The 23,918-nt window shown below is 36.6% G+C and overlaps 1 protein-coding gene across 3 annotated transcripts in view; it reads left to right on the forward strand.

Moving 5' to 3' along the window:
• MAP3K1 (mitogen-activated protein kinase kinase kinase 1) overlaps positions 1–23,918 on the forward strand; it is a 74,797-nt gene that overhangs the window by 26,792 nt on the left and 24,087 nt on the right. For 2 of the 3 annotated variants that reach the window (XM_003133973.5, XM_013984793.2), the window contains exons 2-6: positions 15,355–15,505; positions 16,120–16,320; positions 19,746–19,946; positions 20,358–20,474; positions 21,009–21,157. In XM_003133973.5, coding sequence (XP_003134021.1) covers positions 15,355–15,505; positions 16,120–16,320; positions 19,746–19,946; positions 20,358–20,474; positions 21,009–21,157 — 819 coding nt within the window. The remainder of the gene's footprint in view (positions 1–15,354; positions 15,506–16,119; positions 16,321–19,745; positions 19,947–20,357; positions 20,475–21,008; positions 21,158–23,918) is intronic. The other variant, XM_013984792.2, reaches the window with a different exon arrangement.

Raw genomic sequence — 23,918 nt, forward strand, 5'->3', positions numbered from 1 at the left:
CCTGGGAGTAAAAGATACATCCTATTTGGAGTTCTGCTGTGGCTCGGTGGTAATGAACCTGACTAGTATCCATGAGGACACGGGTTCGATCCCTGGCCTTGCTCAGTGGATTAAGGAACCGGCATTGCTATAGGCTTCGGTGTAGGTTGTAGACGAGGCTCAGAACCCCTGTTGCTCTGGCTGTGGTGTAGGCTGGTGGCTATAGCTCCAGTTCGACCACTAGCCTGGGAACTGTCATATGCTATGGGGGCAGCCCTAAAAAGACAAAAACAAAACAAAAAAGAGTAGCAGCAGCAGCATAAATACTGATAGTAGTAGTTGCAGTAGTTATGTTTATTTTGTGCTTCCCATATACTTGGCACTGTTTTAGTGCTTCATCCACCATGTTCGTTCATTTTAAAACTATGAGATGACCTTGCTGTTCAGTGGGAAAATTAAAAAATAAATAAATAAAATAAATAAATAAATAAAACTATGAGATGAGAACTATATGCAAAGGGCTTAAAACAGTGAAAGACACATAGACTATGTACACCATAAATACTGGCTATTATCTGCATTTTACACAGGAAGAAATTAGGGGGGTGAACTTCCTTGTAAGGATTTTACCTATAAACTTATTTTAATCCTAATAGCAACTCTGTTTGGTAGGAATTATTATCCCTTTTACAGTGAGGAAGTTGAGATACAGAGAGGTTAAATAACTTGGGCAAAGCCATATAGCTAGTAGGTGTCAGACCTTGGATTTGAACCCAAGCCTTCTAGCTGTAGAACTCATGCCATTGTTCACTGCTGTATGTCTTGTGATGATGTTCGTGGTATGGCTTCTTTATCTATCCTCTCCTAGAAGCATAGCTTTCAGGTTATGTCATCTCTGTTGAATAAGAAGCCCTTTTGATTTTGTCGTGTATACAACTGAGACTTTACTGGTTTTGGTGGCTATTAGCCAGTAAGTGTCCCTAATAGACCCTCCCCCCATACTTTCTAAGTTCCCCCATGTGGGCCTGGTATGTGCCAGTGAATGAATTTGGTCAGTTCCTTGTAGCCATCTCTGTGCAGCACTGGTTCCTCACCCATCACCCTCACTTCCTTCAGCCACATTGGTCTCACTGCCTCTGCTGTGCACTGCTTCTGCCCTGACCTACTTCCCACCAGTCATTGCCAGGAGCACTGTCATCCGTGCTGAGAACACACGAGTGCTCCCACTGTGCCAGAGCTCCATGGGTTTGCAGTGAAGGGAGGACCATGCACCAGGTTCCTTTTTTAGTTCATATTCTCGGGCTTTCCTCTAGGCATAGAGAGATTTGTAGAGAAAATGACTTGTCAGGGGTTTTTTTGGTTTTCGTTTATGAGTCTTTTTTTTTTTTTTTTTTTTCCCACTGATGTCTTTGTGTTTATCCCAGACCAAAGTCCTTGGCAGAGAGTGAGTGGACTAGGCAGGAGCAAATCTTAGTGACACTCTCTGGCCTCTGTTGTGGTTAGATTGGACCACGTTTGAATGTCTCACACCCACTTCTCTTAGGATGAATTCGTACCAGGTGAATTTACCCATCTCTAGCTGGCTGTCAGGTTATCTTTTTCCCTCATATTTTGATTCTTGGAGCTTTAGTTGCACTGAACACAGTTCCTGAATTTTATGATAGCTTAAGAAGTCTTAAATAGTAAGACATTAAAATAGCTGATGTTCATCTTCTCTGGATTTTTCTTTTCAGATCTCTTGTCTAATTTGAGTCAGAAAGTTCTATAGAGATGATCCAGTACAGACTGCTTACGGTATCTTCTAAGAACCACTACTCTATTAAAGGTGTTTTGCTAAAAAAGGACTTCTGTGCCAAATAAGCGTGAGGAGTGCTGCATACCTTCTGGTTTAACACCCCCCCCCACCCCCAGCCCCTGCAAAGTATGCTGCACACAGGTCTTTGAATAAGCTTGTTATAACTTTGGTGTTTCCTGAACAGCAGAATCATAAACTGTTTAGTATTCTATAGAATGTTGTTTTCATCAAAGCTGGTCAAGAAAATTTTTCAGCCTTCATCTGCTCTTTGCTTATCAGTTCTGTTCGTTCCTTTAAAATTATTTAGGCATCATCTTCTCTGTAGATCTTTCTAGGACTTCCCTAAATGAAATTAAGGAGGGAAATCCACTCCATACTTGCAACCCTTTATGATATATCAAAATACTTTTATTATAGCAGAACTGGCATCTGTTTTCGCTGTTCTGCTAGACTCAGTGCCTAGAGAAACAGAGATCTTGTTTTATCTTTTCTTTATCCCACTTTGTATTTATATCTGTTGCCTAGCCCCGAGCTTACACATACTAGGCATGCCAGCAGTCAGTCATTGAACACAGTGGTTTTCTAGCATTAAAAGCATGGAGAAGAAAAGCTAAGTTTGTCAGGAAGTCATTCTTCCTCATTATGAGCATCCCAGTTAACATGACTTTCCACCAGCTAGAAGGAAGTACTATAGAAATAGTACTAGCTGTTCTACTGGGTTTGCAAGAAATCATTTTCCTAGCAAAGTCTGTAAGAGGGCTTTGTGCTCTTAATTCAGCCCTATATGCCTTCTTCTCCATTCATCTGGGAATATTAAAAACAATCCCAGGGATTTTATTAACATAGAAGGTACTCAGAATGTTACATTTTAAACTTTAAACCACTTTCTTAAACTAGGGGAGGGAAAATATATAGTTAACAGACCACTTTCCTGTTATGAGCTTTGTTCATTTAATCTTTTGGAATACTGAGACTGAGCTGCCACATTTCTTTCAAAATAATTCACTTGGTAAAAATGTAGTCACACACCCATTGGAAAGGTTTCAGAGAAAAACATACATCAGAACCCCCACAACATTGACTTGGGATCTTGATGAAAGCGAAGGTGGTGAAGGAGCAGACATCTTTTCCCCCTGGAATACCTGCTCTGTATCATGAATTATGTATCACTGTGTATCTTAATTATGTATCATTATGCCCTTAGAAGTACCAGAACAGGACACATTGCTTTGCTGAAAACTGACCCACAGCAGTAGTGTAGGGAGTTCCAGTCTACCTCTAATGCAGCATAAAAGGTCACGTACATCTCTGCATCAGTTTTCTTTTACACATGGCCAACCCTGCATTTGTCAAGTAGCAGGAGAGGGGAATTCTTAAAAGGAAATACACATTTAGCCAAATACTGTAAAAAATAAGCATCCTTTTCCTTGCTTACTTATCTATATTCAACAATTAAGGAAGAGGATGCGCATACGTCCCATTTTTTTCAAAAGTTTCTAAAGGTTCTTCGTCAATTATCAAGGACACAACAAAGGAAGGAATAAACAGTGGATTTTTTAGCACTGAATATCAAAACACTACAAGCCTACAAGATTAAAAGTATTTGAAGCTTTCATGGTTTTTTATTGGAAAGGAACAAATAAGAAGTGGGAACCCTGTTGCTCCTAAACTCCACCTGTAAACCCTGGCTCTCAAAAAGTAGTTTAATAGATTTTCTGAGTTCATGAGTGAGAAGAAAAGAATAATGTAAATCTCACCCTGTGAGATGGGTGGAAGAATAGTAGTATTTGGAAATTTTGTTGTAGAAGTGATTACTTTGATGAGTAAGAAAAGTGATTTTGAAAAATATTTCAGTTAAGTAGTAAATGTCTCAGTGACAGCTAGTAACTTTTCAGTCCATTTTGTTTTGTCTGTCATTGATAACAGAACTGTATTCAGTTTTTCTGTCACTAAGATTTTCATGTGTTTTCTGAGATGATGAATCTTACAAAATCACCAAACTCTTTTCTGTCCAATTCTATTTTTTACAACTTTCACTTATCTACATAAATGTTACCATCCAATTTTAGTTGATAATTTCTGACAAGTCAGTGAATTTCATTGAACCTGAGTCTTAAGACAGTATAGAAGTGACAACATTTGTTGGTTTCACTTTAGTCTGATTTGTTTTATTTTGTGCCCATATATTGAGAGGTGTCACCTTGAGACACCCTCACTTTCTCTGGTTTTTCTCCTCAGCTGCTTTAAATAATAATAATAATAATAATAATAGTTTCTGATTTCAAATTGCTAATCTTCCAGGATTTTCCTTCCTTACTAATCTAACCTGATTACTAACTTGATTCATACTTTATTTTTCTTTAAAATTCTTAGCAATTTTAATAGGTCATTGCATATTCTTGATTGTCTCTGCATAGCTACTCTACCACCCTGAATTTTGCTCTATATTTGAGCTGTCTGAATTATCTTTTCCTCCTGGTGAGTTTTAACTTCTTTGGCAGTTTGACATTTTCTTGAGTGGTCAGTTACACAGTTGTCGGTACATATGATTGTTACCTTATGTATCCCCAAGCTTGATAAAGTATACATAATTAGTTTTATACTTACATCATCTGTTAGTACATTTAAAAGGAAGAATGGTTCTTTTGTTAAAATCAATTTTATAATATAAGATATGCATTTCAGATATTTTTAAGCCATTCTTATTTATTTTTATTATTTTTATTTTTTAGGTTTTTATTTTTTCTATTATAGTTGATTTACATTATTCTGTCAGTTTCTGCTGCACAGAAATATATATATATATATATATATATACATTCTTGTTCTCACATTATCCTCTATCATGTTCCATCACAAGTGACTAGATAATAGTTCCCTGTGCTATACAGCAGCATCTCATTGCTTATCCACTCCAAATGCAGTAGTTTGCATCTACTAACCCCAATCTCCCAGTCCATCCCACTTCCTCCCCCTCCCTCTTGGCAACCACAGGTCTGTTCTCCAAGTCCATGAATTTGTTTCTTTTCTGTAGAAAGGTTCATTTGTGCCATATATTAGATTCCTGATATAAGTGATATCATATGGTATTTGTCTTTCTCTTTCTGACTTACTGCGCTTAATATGAGAGTCTCTGGTTCCATCCATGTTGCTGAAAATGGCATTATTTTGTTCTTCCTTATGGCTGAGTAATATTCCATTGTGTGTATATACCGTATCTTCTTAATCCATTCACTTCTCAGTAGACATTTATGTTGTTTCCATGTCCTGGCTATTGTGAATAGTGCTGCAGTGAACATAGGGGTGCATGTGTCTTTTTCAATGAAAGTTTTGTCTGGATATATGCCCAGGAGTGGGATTGCTAGGTAATATGGTAGTTCTATGTTTAGTTTTCTGAGATACCTCCATGCTGTTTTCCATAGTGGTTGTATTAATTTATATTCCCACCAATAGTGCAGAAGGGTTACCTTTTCTCCACACCCTCTCCAGCATTTGTTATTTGTTGACTTGTTAATGATGGCCATTCTGACTGGTGTGACGTGGTACTTCATAGTAGTTTTGATTTACATTTCTCCAATAATTAGTGATGTTGAGCGTTTTTCATGTGCCTGTTGGCCATCTATTTCTGTGGAGAAATGTCTATACAGATCTGTTGCCCATTTTCAGTTGGGTTGTTGGTTCTTTTGTTGTTGAGTTGTATAAGTTGTTTGTATATTTTAGAGATTAAGCCCTTGTCAGTTGCATCGTTTGAAACAATTTTCTCGTATTCTGTAGGTTGTCTTTGTGTGTGTGTGTGTGTGTGTGTGTGTGTGTGTGTGGTTTCCTTTACTGTGCAAAAGCTTTTAAATTTGATTAGGTCCCATTTGTTTATTTATTTATTTATTTTTTTGTCTTTTTGTCTTTTTTTGTTGTTGTTGTTGCTGTCTCTTGGACCGCTTCCGCAGCATATGGAGGTTCCCAGGCTAGGGGTTGAATCGGAGCTGTAGCCACCGCCCTACGCCAGAGCCACAGCAACGCGTGATCCGAGCCGCGTCTGCAACCTACACCACAGCTCACGGCAACGCCGGATCGTTAACCCACTGAGCAAGGGCAGGGACCGAACCCGCGACTTCATGGTTCCTAGTCGGATTCGTTAACCACTGCGCCACGACGGGAACTCCCCATTTGTTTATTTTTGTTTTTATTTCTGTTGCCAGGAAGACTGACCTAAGAAGACTTTTGTACGGTTGATGTCAGAGAATGTTTTGCCTATGTTCTCTTCTAGGAGTTTGATGGGGTCTTGTCTTATGTTTAAGTCTTTAAGCCATTTTGAGTTTATTTTTGTGCATAGTTTGAGAGTGTGTTCTAGTTTCATTGATTTACAGCTGTGTGGTTTTCCCAGCACCACTTGCTCAAAACAGTGTCTTTTTCCCATTTTATGTTGGTTCTTTTTTATTTTTTTAAACCAGATTTGGATAGAAGGTCTTGGTTCCATGATTAAGTGATGTCATCAGTAATGCATATTAAACTGATTTGTTTGTGTTATATTAATAACTTGAATGTAGTAACTTTTTAATGGTGTAAGTGGTCCAGTTTCATTCCTTTTTTGAAAAAAATTTTATTATCGCCTGTTTTTCTTTTTTTTTTTTTTTAGGGCTGCACTTGCGGCATATGGAGGTTCCCAAGGTAGGGGTTGAATCAGAGCTATATCCACTGGTCTACACCACAGCCACAGCAACACCAGATCTAAGCCATGTCTACGACCTATATACCGCAGTTCACAGCAATGCAGAATCCTTAACCCACTGATCAAGGCCAAGGATTGAACCTGTGTCCTCTTGGATGCTAGTCAGATTCATTTCCACTGAGCCACAGTGGAAACTCCTGATTTTCATTGTTATGTTAATTTCTGCTGTACAGCAAAGTGACCCAGTCATACATCTATACACACTCTCTTTCTCATATTATCTTTCATCATGTTCCATCACAAGTGATCGGACATAGTTCTCTGTGCTATACAGAAGGACCTCATTGTTTGTTTACTACGTGTAACATTTTGTATTAACCCAGAACTCCCAGTCCCTCCCACATCCTCCCTCTCCCCTTTATCAACACAAGTTCATGTGTGTGAGTCTGTTTGTTCTGCAGATAGGTTCATCTGTGCCATATTTAGATTGCACATGTAAGTGGTATCACATGGTATCTGTCTTTATGACTTACTTCACTTAGTATGCACATCTCTAGTTCCATCCATGTTGATGCAAAGGGCATTATTTTGTTCTTTTTTATGGCTGAGTAGTATTCCATTGTGTATATATACCACATCTTCTTAATCCATTCATCTCTCAGTGGGCATTTAGGTTGTTTCCATGTCTTGGCTATTGTGAATAGTGCTGCAGTGAACATAAGGGTGTATGTATCTTTTTCAGCGAAAGTTTTGTCTGGATATATGCCCAGGAGTGGGATTGCTGTGTCATATAGTAGTTCCATATTTAGTTTTCTGAGGAATCTCCATACTGTTTTCCATAGCGGTTGTACCAGTTTACATTCCCGCCAGCAGTGCAGAGGGTTCCCTTTTCTCTACACCCTCTCCAGCATTTGTTATTTGTAGGCTTATATATTAACTTTTAATGGAATCTGCTAGGTGTATTTCTGAGAAACATGGATGTACCAAGGAAACTTCTTAACCAGGTTTTTGTACTGCTGCTTTATATTCTTTCTGGGACTAGGCAGGTGTTAAGAGGTGATTTAGAAGATAATTTTGCATTGTATCTTTTTCTTTGTTTATCTGGGTTCTCATCACAAGAAACACATCCCCTTGAGTTTCATAATATTTACTTATATATTGGTGTGTCTATCTGTAAGTATAGTCTTCCTGTTTTACCTTAAATATATCAATAACTTTGGAGGCTGTTCATCCAAATGTTTTTATGTTAATTTTACAACATTTACTTTTCTTGCAAGGCAGTTTTATGAAATTCATATTTGAATATTCCTATGAATGTATGTGATCAAGAAAGGTGCCTTTTAATCATTAAGTAGCCTTGAGTATAATTAAAAATGTGGAGTTCCTGTTGCGGCTCAGCAGAAACGAATTTGACTAGGATCCATGATGACACAGGTTCATCCCTGGCCTCACTCAGTGGGTTAAGGATCCAGCGTTGCTGTGAGCTGTGGTGTAAGTTGCAGACACGGCTCGGATCTGGAATTGCTGTGGCTGCTGCTTAGGCCGGCGGTGACAGCTCCAATTCGACCTCTAGCCTGGGAACCTCCATACGCCACGGATGCAGCCCTAAAAAGACCAGAAAAAAAAATTAAACAAAAATGTGATTCATAAAAGAAAACAACCTACAATCTTTTTTCTTTTTTCACCTAATATATCCTCTGTCAATCATAATAGTGTCCTAATTGGTAGTTATCAATATTTTAGGTACATTTAAAAATATTTTAATAGTGCTTGAATTTTTAGCACGCTGAATTATAACTACCAGAAATAATTTACTTACCAATCCTGTAGAATTTATTCAGTATTCTGTGGAGAATCAGTTGCTTTAAAGATATTCATGCATTTCTATCATGCAAATAATAGATACCTACATACAGTATAGAACAACTACACAGTTAAAATACAGTTTTTTTAAAAAATTCATTTGTTTTCTTTAAAAGGAGACTTTGAAGCATAAAGTTTACTCTATAGACTAGGTCAAAGGTAATTGATTGCAAAAAAAGAAAAAGAAAAAAAAAACTTCCACACCTTTAAGAATGGTCTGATACTGTCTAGTAGCTTTCTGTGTTTTCTAAATTCCTGGTTACTATATTTGTTCCGTGATTATTAAATCAAACTTCTACAGATTACTAATTTAGAAGTAGAAAAACCTTTTGAATATTCTTCCTGTTCTCTTTGAAATTGTTTATATGTCCCAGAGGCACTCGTTTGTGCTGTGTTTGTCCTTTGCATGCGCTAGATACAGCATCTGCAGTGTTATTTTCCAGGTCTTTGTTGAATAGGAGTGATAAGCAGCTACACTGACTCCAAGTCATCAGTTGCTTATCAAGCCCATGGCATCTGTTGCTTTGGGTGCTTTGCGACTGCAGGACACGCCAAGGAAAAGGCCCTGCCTCTGTTGACTTGTACTTTCCTTGTCTAGGTTGGCCCAGGTCAGCTAGTGAGTGAGTATTTGCAGTATGATTACCCACTAAGGATAAAAAAGGATTATTTAATCCTTCTTGCTTAGAAGAGGGACAAGGCCAACAATTGCCAATGACAGTATGTCTCTGAAGAAATTATCGTTAAGGGGAAATGGAATTGTTCCGCTATTGAAATACAGATTGTTTTGGCCTCAGATCTAGGTCAACAAATTTTAAACACTTGTAAATACTAATTTTTCTCTTGCCCTGGAACTCATTCATATCCGAGTTTAAATACTGTATTTTTCACATATAGCCTTTATTACCTCGGACACGTAACTCCCGTGCTTTTCTTGTTATCTACCAGTGAGATAGTCCCCTTCTCATGAGAACTGGCTGAGATGACCCGTGAGGAGCGGTTAGCACGGTGCCCTGTCCATGGTAAGGGATTGTTAGCCTTGGTGCTTCACCCAACTCTCCTCATCCTTACTGAAGCAATCCCTTCTCTTCACCTTAAAGAGGGCAACTTAAAAGGGTCCCACAATGGTCTAGTTTTGTTTTGGGAGATAGTCCCTCCCTTGCTCTCTCTCCTCTCAGAAACAAAACTTATGGGTTTTAGTATGTGAATTCCTGCTGCTAGAGAACGTTCCAGGTCAACCTCAGTTGGGTGGCTCTGAATTGTGCCTGTCCCAAATAATTTAGGGTTCTTTGAGATTACTTGGACACTGAGAGGATTAAGATTCTCTTTATATAAAGTTATCCATAATCTAAACTGTTCTGGAAATCTTTATGTATACTAAGGTTAAACCCCATTAATTTCCAGAAAGGTTTCATATGATCATTATAGTCTTTGTTACACCTATTATACTAAAGTGCTTTACTAATGAATAGAATTAATGTGCTTCTTCAATTCTTATAATGAAAATCACCATTTAAAAAACTTCTTTGAACTTCTTTGACTCCTTGTCAAATAGATACCAACATAGATATCTGATGTTGACTTGTAAAAACAAAATCAGTTTTGACAGTGACCTCCTGCCATGTCAATGAAGAGCACAGGCTTCAGAATCAGATCCACTGGGGTCTGAAGCCGGTTCTGCTACTTACAAACTGTGTGACCCTGAACATGAAACCCAACCTCTCCAAGCCTCTTGTGGTAACAACCTGATAGGGTTGTTGGGAGGGTGAAGTAAATTAATACTCGTAAAGCACCTAACGCCTTTCCTGACATTCACTTTTTCTGTTATGACATAAGTCTGGCAGTTATTTCTCTGACCACTAGTTGTTGACTAACAATGTTTTCATACTAATACCTTAAAGAAATTATAGTAAACTTGGTAGGATTCTATTTTTCAGTGTTTATCAAATGTCCTCTGTGCGCCAGGGAGTGTGCTGAGTTAATTGTTTTATCAGGCTCTTTGGGGTTGCAGGGAAAATAGACTCATTAGTGATTATTTCAGTGCAAAGTAAAGGACCCATGAAGTTTCTCCACTGCAGAGCGTATACGGGGCCCCTGGAGAACATGGTGATTCACCATCCAGGGGGGTATAAAAGTAGCTCCAAATGGCTAACAGCTTAACAGTTATAGATTTAACTCTTTATCAATTCTTCCCTTCTCCCCATCTCTACCATATCTTCCTTCTAATTTCTCTCTCTTCTCCCTAATATCTGTCTCATTGCTCCTAGTTACTACTTTGCTCCTTTTCTCTATTTTGGTGCCATTCTTCCTGCAGTGACACTCTCTGTGCATTGTGCATTCAAACTTCCATAGAGAGAAGATCTGGTTAAGATGTACAGCATCATCCAGTGTTGAAGGTCTTTGGATCAGGACACATTCTTGCATCAGCCAACTGTGGACTGCAGGATGGGTTCAAATGTATAAAGCCTGGTGCCCCAAGCATCAGGCACCACCCTCTGATGGGTGGTACAGGGTGCCTTTTGTGCCATTCAGCTCATGTGGTACTGACAGAAGAGTGAATAAGATGTGATAACTTGTTCCAGAAGAGCTCCCAGTGTGGTGAGGGAAGCAGATACTTAAACAAATACTTGCATTTATGCTGTAGGATAATTAATATTAGCATATTGGGAGGAGATGGTGGTAGGAAATTCTTTACTAAAGGCCTATGAGATGGCAAAAGGCATATTCCTGCCAGGAAATAAATCATCTGCAAAGACAGAGAGGTATGCTATATCTCGGTGTGCTTAAGGAAAGAGTATTTTAGTGCTGTGAGAAGAGGGCAATAGCTGGCTTTTAAGGGGCTCTGGGAAGAAAGTCCAGTATATCATACCAATGAGGTTAGTCAGAGTATTAGAAAAGAACTAGGGAAAAATCATCTCCTAGAAAACAAGGGAGGAGATATCTACAAGAGTGATAGTCCACTCAATGCGGCTGGTACCACAGTGGGCCACATAAAGGAGGACTAAGTGGTTTCATTGAGAAGGGGGCCATTGAAGCATCTCATTTTTTTAGCAGGTAAATTCTAAAGATCTAGGAAAAGACTAAACTAGAAATCTAACCTTTGGCGGGAAAAGGTTCTTTGAAGCTCTAGGTCAGTCACAAATTCATTCTGAGGAATGTTTAGAAACCAAAAAAAGCAAGAAATCTATCTTCTAAATCAACAGGAAAGGAGGATAAAGCTTAATCGGTAACAATATTTAAGTTTCTCATAATTATCTGGATAAAGTTTTATTTTTTAAGTCTTCAAAGTAGTTTCTTAAAATACTTATGTTTGTTTTGCTAAAAAGTCAAAAATATACAGGCTATTATTTTAGTTAAAACAACAAGTATGATTCTAGGTAATAGGGCAAAAATAACTCTCCTAAACCCTCATGTTTAACCAAAATGAATTAGAGGCCTTCTCATCTCATGGTGATTTTGCAAATATCTGTTTAGATTAGTTTGTATTTTTTTAAAAAGTTTCCTGCTATAGCTATGATATTAATTGGATAAGATTACAAGTCAGTGCTATCTATATACATGCATACACATATCTGGTAAAAATAAAGGCCCTGTATATGTCTGACCTTTGAAGCCTATATGTTAAGATTATAATGAAACAATAATAGTATGTAAGTAACTAGTTTTCCTTCCCAGTTTGGTTTCTCCTTCAGAGATAAATGAAACTAAGTAGATATAATTTTTTCCTTGCAAGTAGAATAGGATTTACTGTGTATTTCATTGAATCTAAGATAAATTATACCATTATTTTGTATACCATGAGGAAAGGAAATTTTAAAAAACTGCCAGTTAAATTACAGCATTTGATTGTAAGAGGCATTCAGATTTCAAAGATATGGAAATGTGAAAAAATACATATTTTAGAATTAATAATGTATAATTATTTATGAAGGCATTAGAAAAACACTTAGGTTTATATTTGCAGATCAGTTTAGGAACAACAAAAGTTCTTCTGAATAACATCTAAATTGCCGACTCGGTCTTAATTAAATACAGAACTATAAAAAAATGAAATAACATGAGTAATGATTAAATTTTAAAACTAGGACAGTCCTTAGGGCTGCCAAAGATGTTAATAAATGATCATTCATTTAATATTTGTTTTAATACCTATTGTGAGTCAGACATTGTTAGATGTTGGATTTATAGCCATGGATAAAAACAGTGGTCTATGCTCTCATGGAGTTTACAGTTTGGATGTGTGGTTGGAGTTTGCAAATTGCAATGAGTACATTAACGGAAAAGTACAGAGCTGTGAAAGAAAGGAGCTAGGGATTCCTAATAGAGATGGGAAATGTCTGTAAAGAGTTGAAGAGAAGCTAAAGAATGGGTAGAAATTATTGAGGTGAGACAGGTAAGAAGCAGCCTATGCGGAAGGCGTAAGTAGGAAAGATATTGGAGTTAGGCAGTAAAAGAAACCTAAGGGTTGGGGGCTGTGGGGGCGGGGGGGGGGGAGTGTTCTGGGTGATGTCAGTTGATGTCAATTTGTCAATAAGACCAAATGGTGCAGGGCCTCATAGGCCATAACATTTTTGATTTTAGTCTCAGCCCAGAGGGAAACCACCAGAGGGTTTAAATTAGGGAAGTGACCTTGGCTGTTCTGTGAAGCCTAGATTGGAATAAGGTTCAAAGTGAAGAAAACCCCCTTACAAGGCTGTTGCTGGTTCAGAACAGCTCAGTTGGCAGCTTGATCTGGGTGTTGTGAATGGAAGATATGTTTTCTTGAAGATAATCTGTCAGTATTACCAGAAGTCTTAATTTTTGTGTACATTTTGACTCAGCAATTCCAGTTTCAGGGCATTTATTCTAAAGAAATAATCTTAGACGTGTGCAAAAGTTGAGCTACAAGTATGTTCCTCCTCTGTTATTTATCAGGAGAAATTGGTTTGAAAGATTATAGTGTTTTCAAACAAGTGGAAAGGAAGGAGGCCTATCATGCCAACTTTAAGGAGGCTACATCTTGCAGGAAGACTTGTTTAGATGAGGAGAGCCCTCTGTATTTTTGAGTGGGTACAAGGGAAAAAGACACTGAAAATACAGAACAGAGAAGAGATACTCATTAAATGAATGTGGGGAAGGAGAGATCTCCAGGGGAAAGGGGATAAGCATCTTTGTCAGGGGGTGCAGGAGCTTCTGGTGTAAAAATGCATGCAACTCTACTGTGACTTAGGTTTTGAGAACTAGCCTGGGAACCTAGCCACATCTTGCAACATCGTTACTGGGGGGAAAGTGCTTTTCAAACCAGAGAGCTGTTAAGTGAATTTTTAGTATGCAATCAGCCCATAAATTTGGGTGCCTGTAAATCTGAGTTTCTCCCGGTAAGCACTGGCTGAGCAGGATGAGTTTTTGAGAAAACATTTCTCTCTCTACCTTCCGTAGCCCTTCCACCTCTTCCTCCCCTCACTTGCCCTCATTCATACCCCCTCTCCCTCCCTTTCTGCTCTCTCCCTTTCTTCCCCCTCTTCTTTCCTGTTCCCTTTCTTTTCCTTTCCCTTTCCTCCCTCTTCCTCTGATCCACCCCTAAAGTTGACACTTTATGATACATTCAGAGCAGGAAGAACAGCCCAACATTTCTGAGTAAGTAAGAAAATCAGCTTCCCTCCCTTCCTTCCTTCTCATATTACTTCTTTCCTGTGACAGTTTTTATTCCTGTGCAGTGGTGATATTCTCCTATATGGTCTTAATACCCATTTGCAAGTTTCAAATGTTGTATGTTCTTGGCATTCCTAAAAGCATCTAGGCCAGTCATGGCACAGAGGTATTTAACATGCTGGTTTCCACTCCCCTGACAGTATTGATGCTTCATAAAACCAGTTAACTGTTATTTTCCTTTCTAGAGCATATATTTAGTTGTAAGTGTATTTCTCTGCTGTTTTTCTGAAAATACTGCTGCTTTACAGTTAGGAATAGCTGAAAAATTCCTAGAGTTTGAATTTGACTTTTGATAAACTTGTAGTTATCATCTCTGGTATTTCCTTGAGTATTTCCTTTTCCTATCAGTATAAAAAATAACTGTTCTGTAGCTTTATACTATTTCCAAAATAGTTACCCAAGTTTAAAATATTGTCTTAATATTTTAAAATTGTTTCTTCTTCCAGAATGCAGTTCCTTTAAATTTCTTTATGAACCAGGTTTTAAAGTCCATGCCATATATTATATACACACATATATATATACATGTATATACACACACATATATACATATATATATAGTGTATTGCATATATCCATGTGTAGATAGGATTGTATTGTGAAATTAGTGGATGTTTTACCTATTAGGCTTAAGTCATCAGCTTGTAGATTATTTTATTCTGAGAACGCCACACTATATTATGGAATAAAGGTCAAAATGTTTGTGCTAAAAAAGAAAGTAATTTTTACTCTTTATATATGAAATACCCCAAGTGCTTTAGCATGTTCTGAGAGAACAACTTTAATCATTTAGGCTTTGAAAAAATATTGTGAGGTTATAGATGTAGTTAGGTTTCACCTAGTATATTTAATATTTCACTTATTTTAACAAAATTGAGCATATCCACCAGGTTTTATCTGTATTGTCTTAAATTATTAGAAACCTTGGGATAAATAGTAGCAAGATATTCTTGTAAATATTTGTCTATTAGAATGGTATCATTAGAAAAATGCAGTTTTCATGACTTTGCTAATGCAGTGCTTAGTGCCTTAGGGTGCACTTTATTAACTACCTAGACACAAAGGTTTGTGTGAATATTATTAGCAAGCCTGTACCTTCTAAAAAGAACCTTCCTTTTTAAAGGCATTATTAAACTCATGTTATCAGGCAGCATTCAACACTATCCTTGTTATAAATTCAACAACAAAATAGTATATGATTCACAATATTTTCTTATCTTTCTTACATCATGTGGGGTGCTTCGCAGTTATCTTTTTAGTTATATGTCCATTGAAGGTATGAAATAGAACCATATTCTGCTTGTCCTTGGAAATTATTTTTCATATATAAATCTCATTCTCTTTGTTTCTCCCTCCGTTTTAGTCGCGAGATGGAGAATAAAGAAACACTCAAGGGGTTGCACAAGATGGATGATCGCCCAGAAGAACGGATGATCAGGGAGAAACTGAAGGCAACCTGTATGCCAGCCTGGAAGCACGAATGGCTGGAAAGGCGAAACAGGAGAGGCCCTGTGGTGAGTGCTGTGGTTTCCTGCTATAAGGGAGACAGCATAGGAGGAAATAGAAAATTAAGCAGAAATAGATCCTCTTCTAAGCTGTTTTTTTCTTCTTAATTTTAAATGCAGTGGTTTTATTTGCCTTGGTATTCCAGACACTTGAACAAAACATAGCTAAAACTATGCTCATTTAAGTAACTGTTCTAGGAACTAAAACCCTTTGGGTGAGTGAGTGAGAGAATGCCTAAAGCAAGACTGCCCTCTAATGTCAGTATTTAAAATCCTTTTGTTAGAGATTTATATGGTACTTAAAACTTTAAAAAGAAAAGCAATTTTTCTAATTTTATTTTGATGTTTTATCTCTAAGATAGGATCTAAGGATCTTAATTCCCTATCTTCTAAAATTATGTATGACCATATATTAACTAGTTGGTAAAGCCTAATAAATGCAATCTGGGGAAAAATTTAGTCTTACATTTATGATTAAAGTAATAATCAGTAAAGGTTGATATATTATCTGTTGTATTGATATAATTTTGCACAATAAACTGAGTTCATTTCATAGTCTTATGTTCGAATTTACTTACTTTTAAATACTTTTAAGTAATAAAAATATTGGCATTTTTGTTTAGGTGGTAAAACCAATCCCTATTAAAGGAGATGGATCTGAAATTAATAACTTGGCAGCTGAGTCTCAAGGAGACGGCCAGGCGAGTGTTGCTTCCCCAGCTCCCAAAGGCCGACGCAGTCCTTCCCCTGGCAGCTCCCCATCTGGTCGCACAGTGAAATCAGAATCTCCAGGAGTAAGGAGAAAAAGAGTTTCCCCGGTACCTGTAAGTTAATGTTTCAACAAATATGCTAAGTTTCTATAATTTTTAAACTTGCTTAAAACAGAAAATATTGGCTAGCCATCTGATAGAGCAACAGTTCCCAAAGTATGGTCCACAGACCCTTGGTTCAGGGGGACCTGCCCTGAGATGCTTTTTGTGAATCCGTTAGGCCAAAACTCATTTGGGGATAAAACTGAGATGTTATTTGCCTCTTTCACTTCATTGACATTTACAGTGGTGGGTAAATCTGCTGGTGCTTTAATGTGCTTGAAGTAAAGCTATGATGGTAGAAATTGTATTGTTCACTTGGGTATTTGGCATTTACCTTAAGAAGTAAGTGAGTAAGTAAGACTCACTTCAAGGAAAACAATTGATTTTTTTTTTAGTGGTAAAATTTGAGGTTTCTAGCAAAAATTAGAATTTTGGAAAACTCATATCTCCCACTATAAGCTTGATAGCTTCCCAATACTTAGACTTTTCTAATAGGCCAGTGATATCATTGTGATTTTTTGTTGTTGTTGTTGTTCCCTGTATATTACACAATGAAATGTGTGAACTTTTGGAAGATCTGCATAACTTAGTGAACCAGAATTTTCCATATGACCAGTGCATGATGAAACAAAATCATTCTTGAGTAAATGATTCATTCAAAGTATGTAAAATCTACCATCTGAATTTTAATGTAACAGTAGGGAAAATTTGGGGAAAAAAAATAAACTATTATGGAGTTCCCATCGTGGCACAGCATAAACAAATCCATCTAGGAACCATGAGGTTGTAGGTTCGATCCACGGCCTTGCTCAGTGGGTTAAGGATCCGGTGTTGCCATGAGCTGTGGTGTAGGTCGCATACGCGGCTCGGATCCTGCATTGCTGTGGCTGTGGTGTAGACTGGCAGCTGTAGCTCTGATTGGACCCCTAGCCTGGGAACCTCCATATGCCGTGGGTGCAGCCCTCAAAAGACAAAAGACAAAAAAAAAAAAAAATTGTTTATGTTGGTTTCAGATTCCTCATTACGACCTCCTTTAAGAAACCACTCCGATGTAGTATCAAAAAAGAATATTCATTATTATTTGAAAAGGCTTACCTTTTCCAACTACGTATCTGTGTGAGGCCAGATTTTCTTCATGTACTCCAACCAAAACACTGTATCACAGAAGATGAATGCAAAAGCATGGATGAGAATCCAGCTATCTTCTATATTAAGCCAGACATCAAAGAGACTTGTAAAAAGAGGTGTAACTCTCTGATAGAGGGAAACTTCTACTGGCAGAAATGCAAGTTAAAACTTACTTCCTATCTCTGAAGAGCAAATGAATAAATGGAAAAATGATTGAGATACAGTGACCACAAAAGGGAGATTTGGTTTTCCTCAGATCTGAGGTAGTTAAAGCATATAAATGCTTCCACAAGTAAATTTCAAGTAAAAATTTTTAGAGTAAACCCCAAGATACTCAATAGTATTTATTTGCTTTATGTGGATACACCTTTAAATTAGCTATTTTTAAAAAACTCAAAGCAAGAACAATCATTTTTTGGCTCGTGAATCTATAAATTGGGCAGGGCTCAGCAGGAGTGGCTTTTGTCTGCTCTCCATAGCATCTGCAGAAGCCGGAATAGCCAAGACTGCTTCTTCATTTACACATCTGGTGTTTGAGCCGGGACAGTTGGGAACTGTTGGCATCTCTTCCTCATAGCCTGGCAGTTGGGTTACAACAGGTGTTTCAAGCTAGGAAAGCACATGGAACAGATTCTCTCTCACAGCCCTCAGAAGAAACCAACCCTACCAACACCTTGCTCTTCAAGCTTCTGGAACTATGAGACAATAAATTCCTGATAAGCAAAAAACAAAACAAAACAACAACAAAAAGTGATTCAAGAGGGTAAATCCCAACGTGGAAGAGCTTATCAAACCACCACTTGTATCAGGTTTACTAAAACCTTATTGTGCAAAGGAAGTTACTGAAGTAGAAGTCTACCACAAGTAAATACAGAATTGTGTCTCCCCTCCCCCTACACCCTCTTAGGTATATATGCTAGACAGAGTTATCCCCTCATTCTTTATAACAGCTACTAGGATTCATTATCTAGATAAATCATGGCGTATTTTATGAACTACATACTAAGAGACATTTATTCCTTATTAAAAACAGTGCTGCAAAAATATTTTTATGCTGTGTCATTTTGCACATCTGTGAGCATATTTATAGTCTGAATACTTAGCAACTCCAATAGCACATGCATATGTACTTGTTTTGGGTTTTGTTTTACTTTTTAGTAATGGCCTTTTTAGAAAACAATGGTTTTTATTTATTTTTTTACTGTCTTTTAATTTTTTTTAGGTTTTTATTTTTTCTATTATAGTTGATTTACAGTGTTCTGTCAATTTCTGCTGTACAGCAAAGTGACCGTCATTTTATATATATATATATTATATATATACACACATACATACACACATTCCTTTTCTCATGTTATCCTCCATCATGTTCCATCACAAGTATTCCATTTTTAATTGTAGAATAACATTCTATTGTATGGATATACATTTTTTGTTTATCTACTCATCACTTGATGGACATTTGGTTTCACTTCAGGGCTATTATGAATAATGCTATTGTGAACATTTCCGTACACATTTTTGTGTGGACATATTTATTTCCCCTGGGTTTATACCCAGGAGTGGTATTGCTGGATCATATATTTTCCAAAGCAGCTGCACCATTTTACCTTTCCATAAGCACTCAATAAAGCTGCTGATTGCTTTGTGTTCTTGCCAACTTTTTTTGTTATCTTTTCACTATTTAATTAGGGATCAAAAAGAACCAGAATTTCCACTGTGCATTGATGGGAAGACCAAATTCTAGGGGCATGAATTGGAGTGAGAGTCACATATATCACCCTTACCACAGGAGAGTTTTCATCCTCCTCCAGTGGTCTGTCTTCATCTGGGTAGAGTCACTTTGCTACTGGTTATGTACAAAAGGAATTCCATGACGCTGTAAATCACCAGTCACAAAAAGCATTTAGTAATGCCTTAAATAGAGGTCAGGAAATTGGATGCTCAGTTTTTATCACTAGAAACAAGTAATTTTGCCTGCTTATGAGGCAGATTTTCTATAGTTTTTATTTTGGTTGACATAATACTTTTCAAGGAAGTCAGATATTTAGCATTTGTAAAATCACTGCATCCGTTGTCTCTTTTGGCTAAAGATTTATTATTATAGTGTTGACAGATTTTAGCCGTTTACTCACGATGAGTATGTCAGACATAGGCATCTGCAAAATGCATTTTGTACCATGATACTATAAGTCGAGGCATTTTTTTCAGAATAGAAACTGCCACATGGCTGTCTGTATGACCTTTTTTGGGTAATTGTTTCTTATGGAGAAGTGAGCAATTTACCTACATTTTAAAATGTTGTGAAGTTTCAGAGCGGGAGAATCACACCACCTCGAAGAGCCCCTTCACCAGATGGCTTTTCACCATATAGCCCTGAGGAAACAAGCCGCCGAGTAAACAAAGTGATGCGGGCCAGGCTGTACTTACTGCAGCAAATAGGACCTAACTCCTTCCTGATTGGAGGAGACAGCCCAGACAACAAATACCGGGTGTTTATTGGGCCGCAGGTGGGATTTGTCACCATTTTATACTTTATTAGTATCTGGTATTAACTCAAATTTATACACTATAACATTCATAAATTTAGATCAATTATGTAATTATCTTTAATAAAGTGAGTTTAAAATATATTTTGGGAACTAATAAGCATTTTAATTTAATGTGTTTATAAAGGGTTTAACTATGATGTAATACACTTCAAATTTGGGCCAAAAAGAAGAGATTAATTCATGGATACAGCTATAGGCTTTTCTTGTGTATCCTTAATATCTTATTATATAATGAAGCAAATTAATAGAAAGTTCAGTATAATAAGCTTGGAGAAATTTTTTTAAGTGATCGACCTAGGAGTTCTAATAGAACTACAGATTTATTAAACCATAGTTGTTGTTGTTGTTGTTGTTGTTTTAACTCTTTAGAACTGCAGCTGTGGGCGTGGAACATTTTGTATTCATCTGCTATTTGTTATGCTCCGGGTGTTTCAGCTAGAACCTTCAGACCCGATGTTATGGAGAAAAACTTTAAAGAATTTTGAGGTAATTTTTAATAAATGCTTTAAAGTAAAACTGTCAACATATTTTTATGGTATATTCTTGAAATTTTCCCATGAGCTATAAATTTAAATAGACTGGTCATTTGAAGGTGTGAAAGTATGTAAGGATTACTTGATGTTTGTAAATTGTTATTATGTTCTCATAATCTTTTGACTAGTTTTTCCTTCTAAATTAAAAAAAAAAAAAAGTAAACATTGACCTGCTGTAAAAACACTGTCTTTAGGAGTTCCCTGGCTCAGTGGGCTAAGTATCTGGCATTGTTACTGCTGTGGCTAAGGTTGTTGCCGTGGTGTGGGTAGATCCCTGACCTGGGAACTTCTGCACACCATGAGTATGGGCAAAGAAAAAAAAGAAAAGAAAAGAAACCTGTCCTTAGTAAGCTATATGTATTCTCGATTTTGAAGTTCTTAAATTGGCTTTATGAAAAACGTAAAAGGCAAAGAATTTAACCTCTAGAACTCTTCATATTTATATTATGGCACAAATATCATTGTTACTGTCTTTTTTCAATGTTAGGTTGAGAGTTTGTTCCAGAAATATCACAGTAGGCGTAGCTCAAGGATCAAAGCTCCATCTCGTAACACCATCCAGAAGTTTGTTTCACGCATGTCAAATTCCCATACATTGTCATCATCTAGCACTTCTACATCTAGTTCAGAAAACAGGTTAGTACTTTTTAAGGAATTAAAAGCATTAATCCAGTGTTACTTTTTAATTTTAGGAATTATATATATATATAATATATACATATATATACTTGTTAAGTTGCTCTAAAATGATTTAAGTATTGAATTTGGGCTTTCAGGTTGAAATCAGGGGTAAAAAACAGTAAAAGTCATCAGAACATATATGTATGGACATTTTGTCCTGAAAACTACAGTGTTGAAAATGGCAACTTAAACATTAGAATATAATAAATGTTGCAAAAGAAAAATCAAGTGGTAAGTATAAAATAAAATAAATGGCACTGTTTATCAATCATTACTTGTGCCAGCTACCTAATATGTTGGCTCATTAGGTAGGTTTATCACATTTCTGTGTAATGAAGCTGAGGCATTATGTAAAGACTATGTCTATAATTCTTTTATAAGTAAATTATGTACAAGGCAAGGGGTTATTGAAAATCACTTTTCAAATAAAAGATTTTTTTAAAATTTCATGCACCTTTTTTCAAAGACACGCTCAGGGAATCCTCTTTACAGGCTGTTTCACCTGTGAAAATGTAAGAAGGCGCCTCTAAACAAAGACCAGTCAATTGTAATTAAGAGATACACTAGCTGTTACTCATAGTTATTAAAATCTGCAGTGCTTCTCAAACTCTTCCATTGCCTAGTTGCTGATAAGAATAAACTCATAACCCATAACTGAAAAAAATTAGAGCATTACAAAAATTCATTGGTTTTAATGGGAACATGAGGATCTTAAAAATTAAAAAAAAGTGCTCCTTCTCTTAGGAGGGCACCTTCTATGTGTTCCTAGGCACTTCAGTCTGAGAAGCACTGGTCTAAGTGATTAAGTCCCATTTTCATCGCATCAATCTTTTAAGTATTGTAACTACTTCATAATCATGAAGAATAGAAAGTGATGATATCAGGATAAGGATGTGATGACGTAAAGAATTGAAAGAGGTGTTTTCATCTATGGAAAAAGTAAATGTTTGAATTTTCTTATTTTTTTATTAAATAAATTGATTTAAGAATGAGAGTTTTAAGAGTTTTTTGGGACTCAACTGGCTACAGTGGTTCAGTGATAAGTGAAGCCAAAAGAAGTTATTTGAGCAAAGATAGAACCAGAACCTGAATATCCTGACTTCCAGTTCAGGGCTCTTTTACCTTGTATCTCTTCAAAATAGAATGAGCAAATTAACTTTATTTTTCAAGCTTCCTGACCCAAATTTATTCTAGAGCCTTTCTCCTTTTGAATGATATTTCTGTGGCTTTTTATTTTGGAAGAAAATAATAATGCTTAAAACCAGGTAGCCAAAGTTAAAATAGAAAGTTTCTCTCTCAAGGTGAAAAAAAATAACTGCTAAGTATGGGCTGGCCGTAATTTGGGGGTTTTATTGATTTATTTGAATTTGTTGTACCCAAGAGGGAAAACCACAGAAGCTGTAATCTTACTAAGATTATACTGTGTAGGTAAGTAGGTTAATGTTTCATGTAACCACAAATTTTTATATCTAAAATAATAAGATTAAAGTCAAAAAGAAAAAGGAAATTTATCTGGACATCTTATTGTACTGTATAATTGGGAAAAATTGAATATACTTACAAAAAGTAATTAACAAAACTTTACCAACAAAATTAAAACTGCAAACAGAAGTTTTACTGGGCAAAGGCCATGAAGAGAATTTTCACAAAAGAAGAATTTCAAGGGGCTATCAAATATATGAAAATTATTCAGGCAACCTAATAACTGAGGAAATACTTATTTAAAGATATATAGATAGATATAGATATAAGATTTATTTATAGAATTAGATACTTTGTAATGAAAATGAGACAATTTAATTCTTATAAGGATGTGCATTACTGTGTGTAAAGTAATGTGACTTTTTAAAACATTACTATTCATTGAGCCAATAAATGTACTTTTTTTTAAGAAAAAAATTTTAATCTGAGAAATGTACAAAACTTACATATATGGCTGTTCCTCACAGTACTATGGTGAAAAATTGGAAACAACTTAAAATATCCAGCAAATGAATGGTTGACGTTTATCCATATTATACATACATCATGCAGCCATTAAAATTATGCTTTTGAAGAATACTGAATAGCATGAAACAAAATGCAGATTATAATATTATGCATGAGCCAAATTTTTATATATGAAAGGTATAAATATATAAATACTGAAGTGAGTTAACAATTTTAATGGTGATTAATAGGTGGTGGTATTACCGGTGACATTTATATATATATATATATATATATATAATTTTTTTGCAAGCAAGCAAAGTCTTTATTACAGGAAAGCAAGTAGCTCCCAGGACAGCTGGAAGGGGAGAGAAGCGCCCCCCTCTCTATTGTCTTATAAGGGTTTTTATCCCTTAAAGATGGGGGGGTACCAACATGGGGTCCAGAAAGATGTGGTTTTCTCCCATTAGCCTTGCCCAATTACCTGTATCCGTCCTTGTCCAATAGGGGTCTTAGGGGTGGAAATGTTGTTCCTTTGCTCTTTTCTTCCCGTAGATTGAGTCACAGGGGGATTTGGATTATTGTCCATCTGGGCGTAGGTATACTGCCTATAGTAAACAAAGGCCTGTGGGGATGTTACTCCCTGGAGCCCTTAAGCCACAAATGTTAATCAATAGCCATATCAAAGAATGCCTCAAAACCCATGCTCCTACACTGACTAGACATTTGTATACTTTAAATACTTTGGGCTTTGAGGGCCGTCAGGTCTTGGTCACAGCTTTTCACT

This window comes from Sus scrofa, chromosome 16 (genome assembly GCF_000003025.6).
Source record: "Sus scrofa isolate TJ Tabasco breed Duroc chromosome 16, Sscrofa11.1, whole genome shotgun sequence".
NCBI lineage: Eukaryota > Metazoa > Chordata > Mammalia > Artiodactyla > Suidae > Sus > Sus scrofa.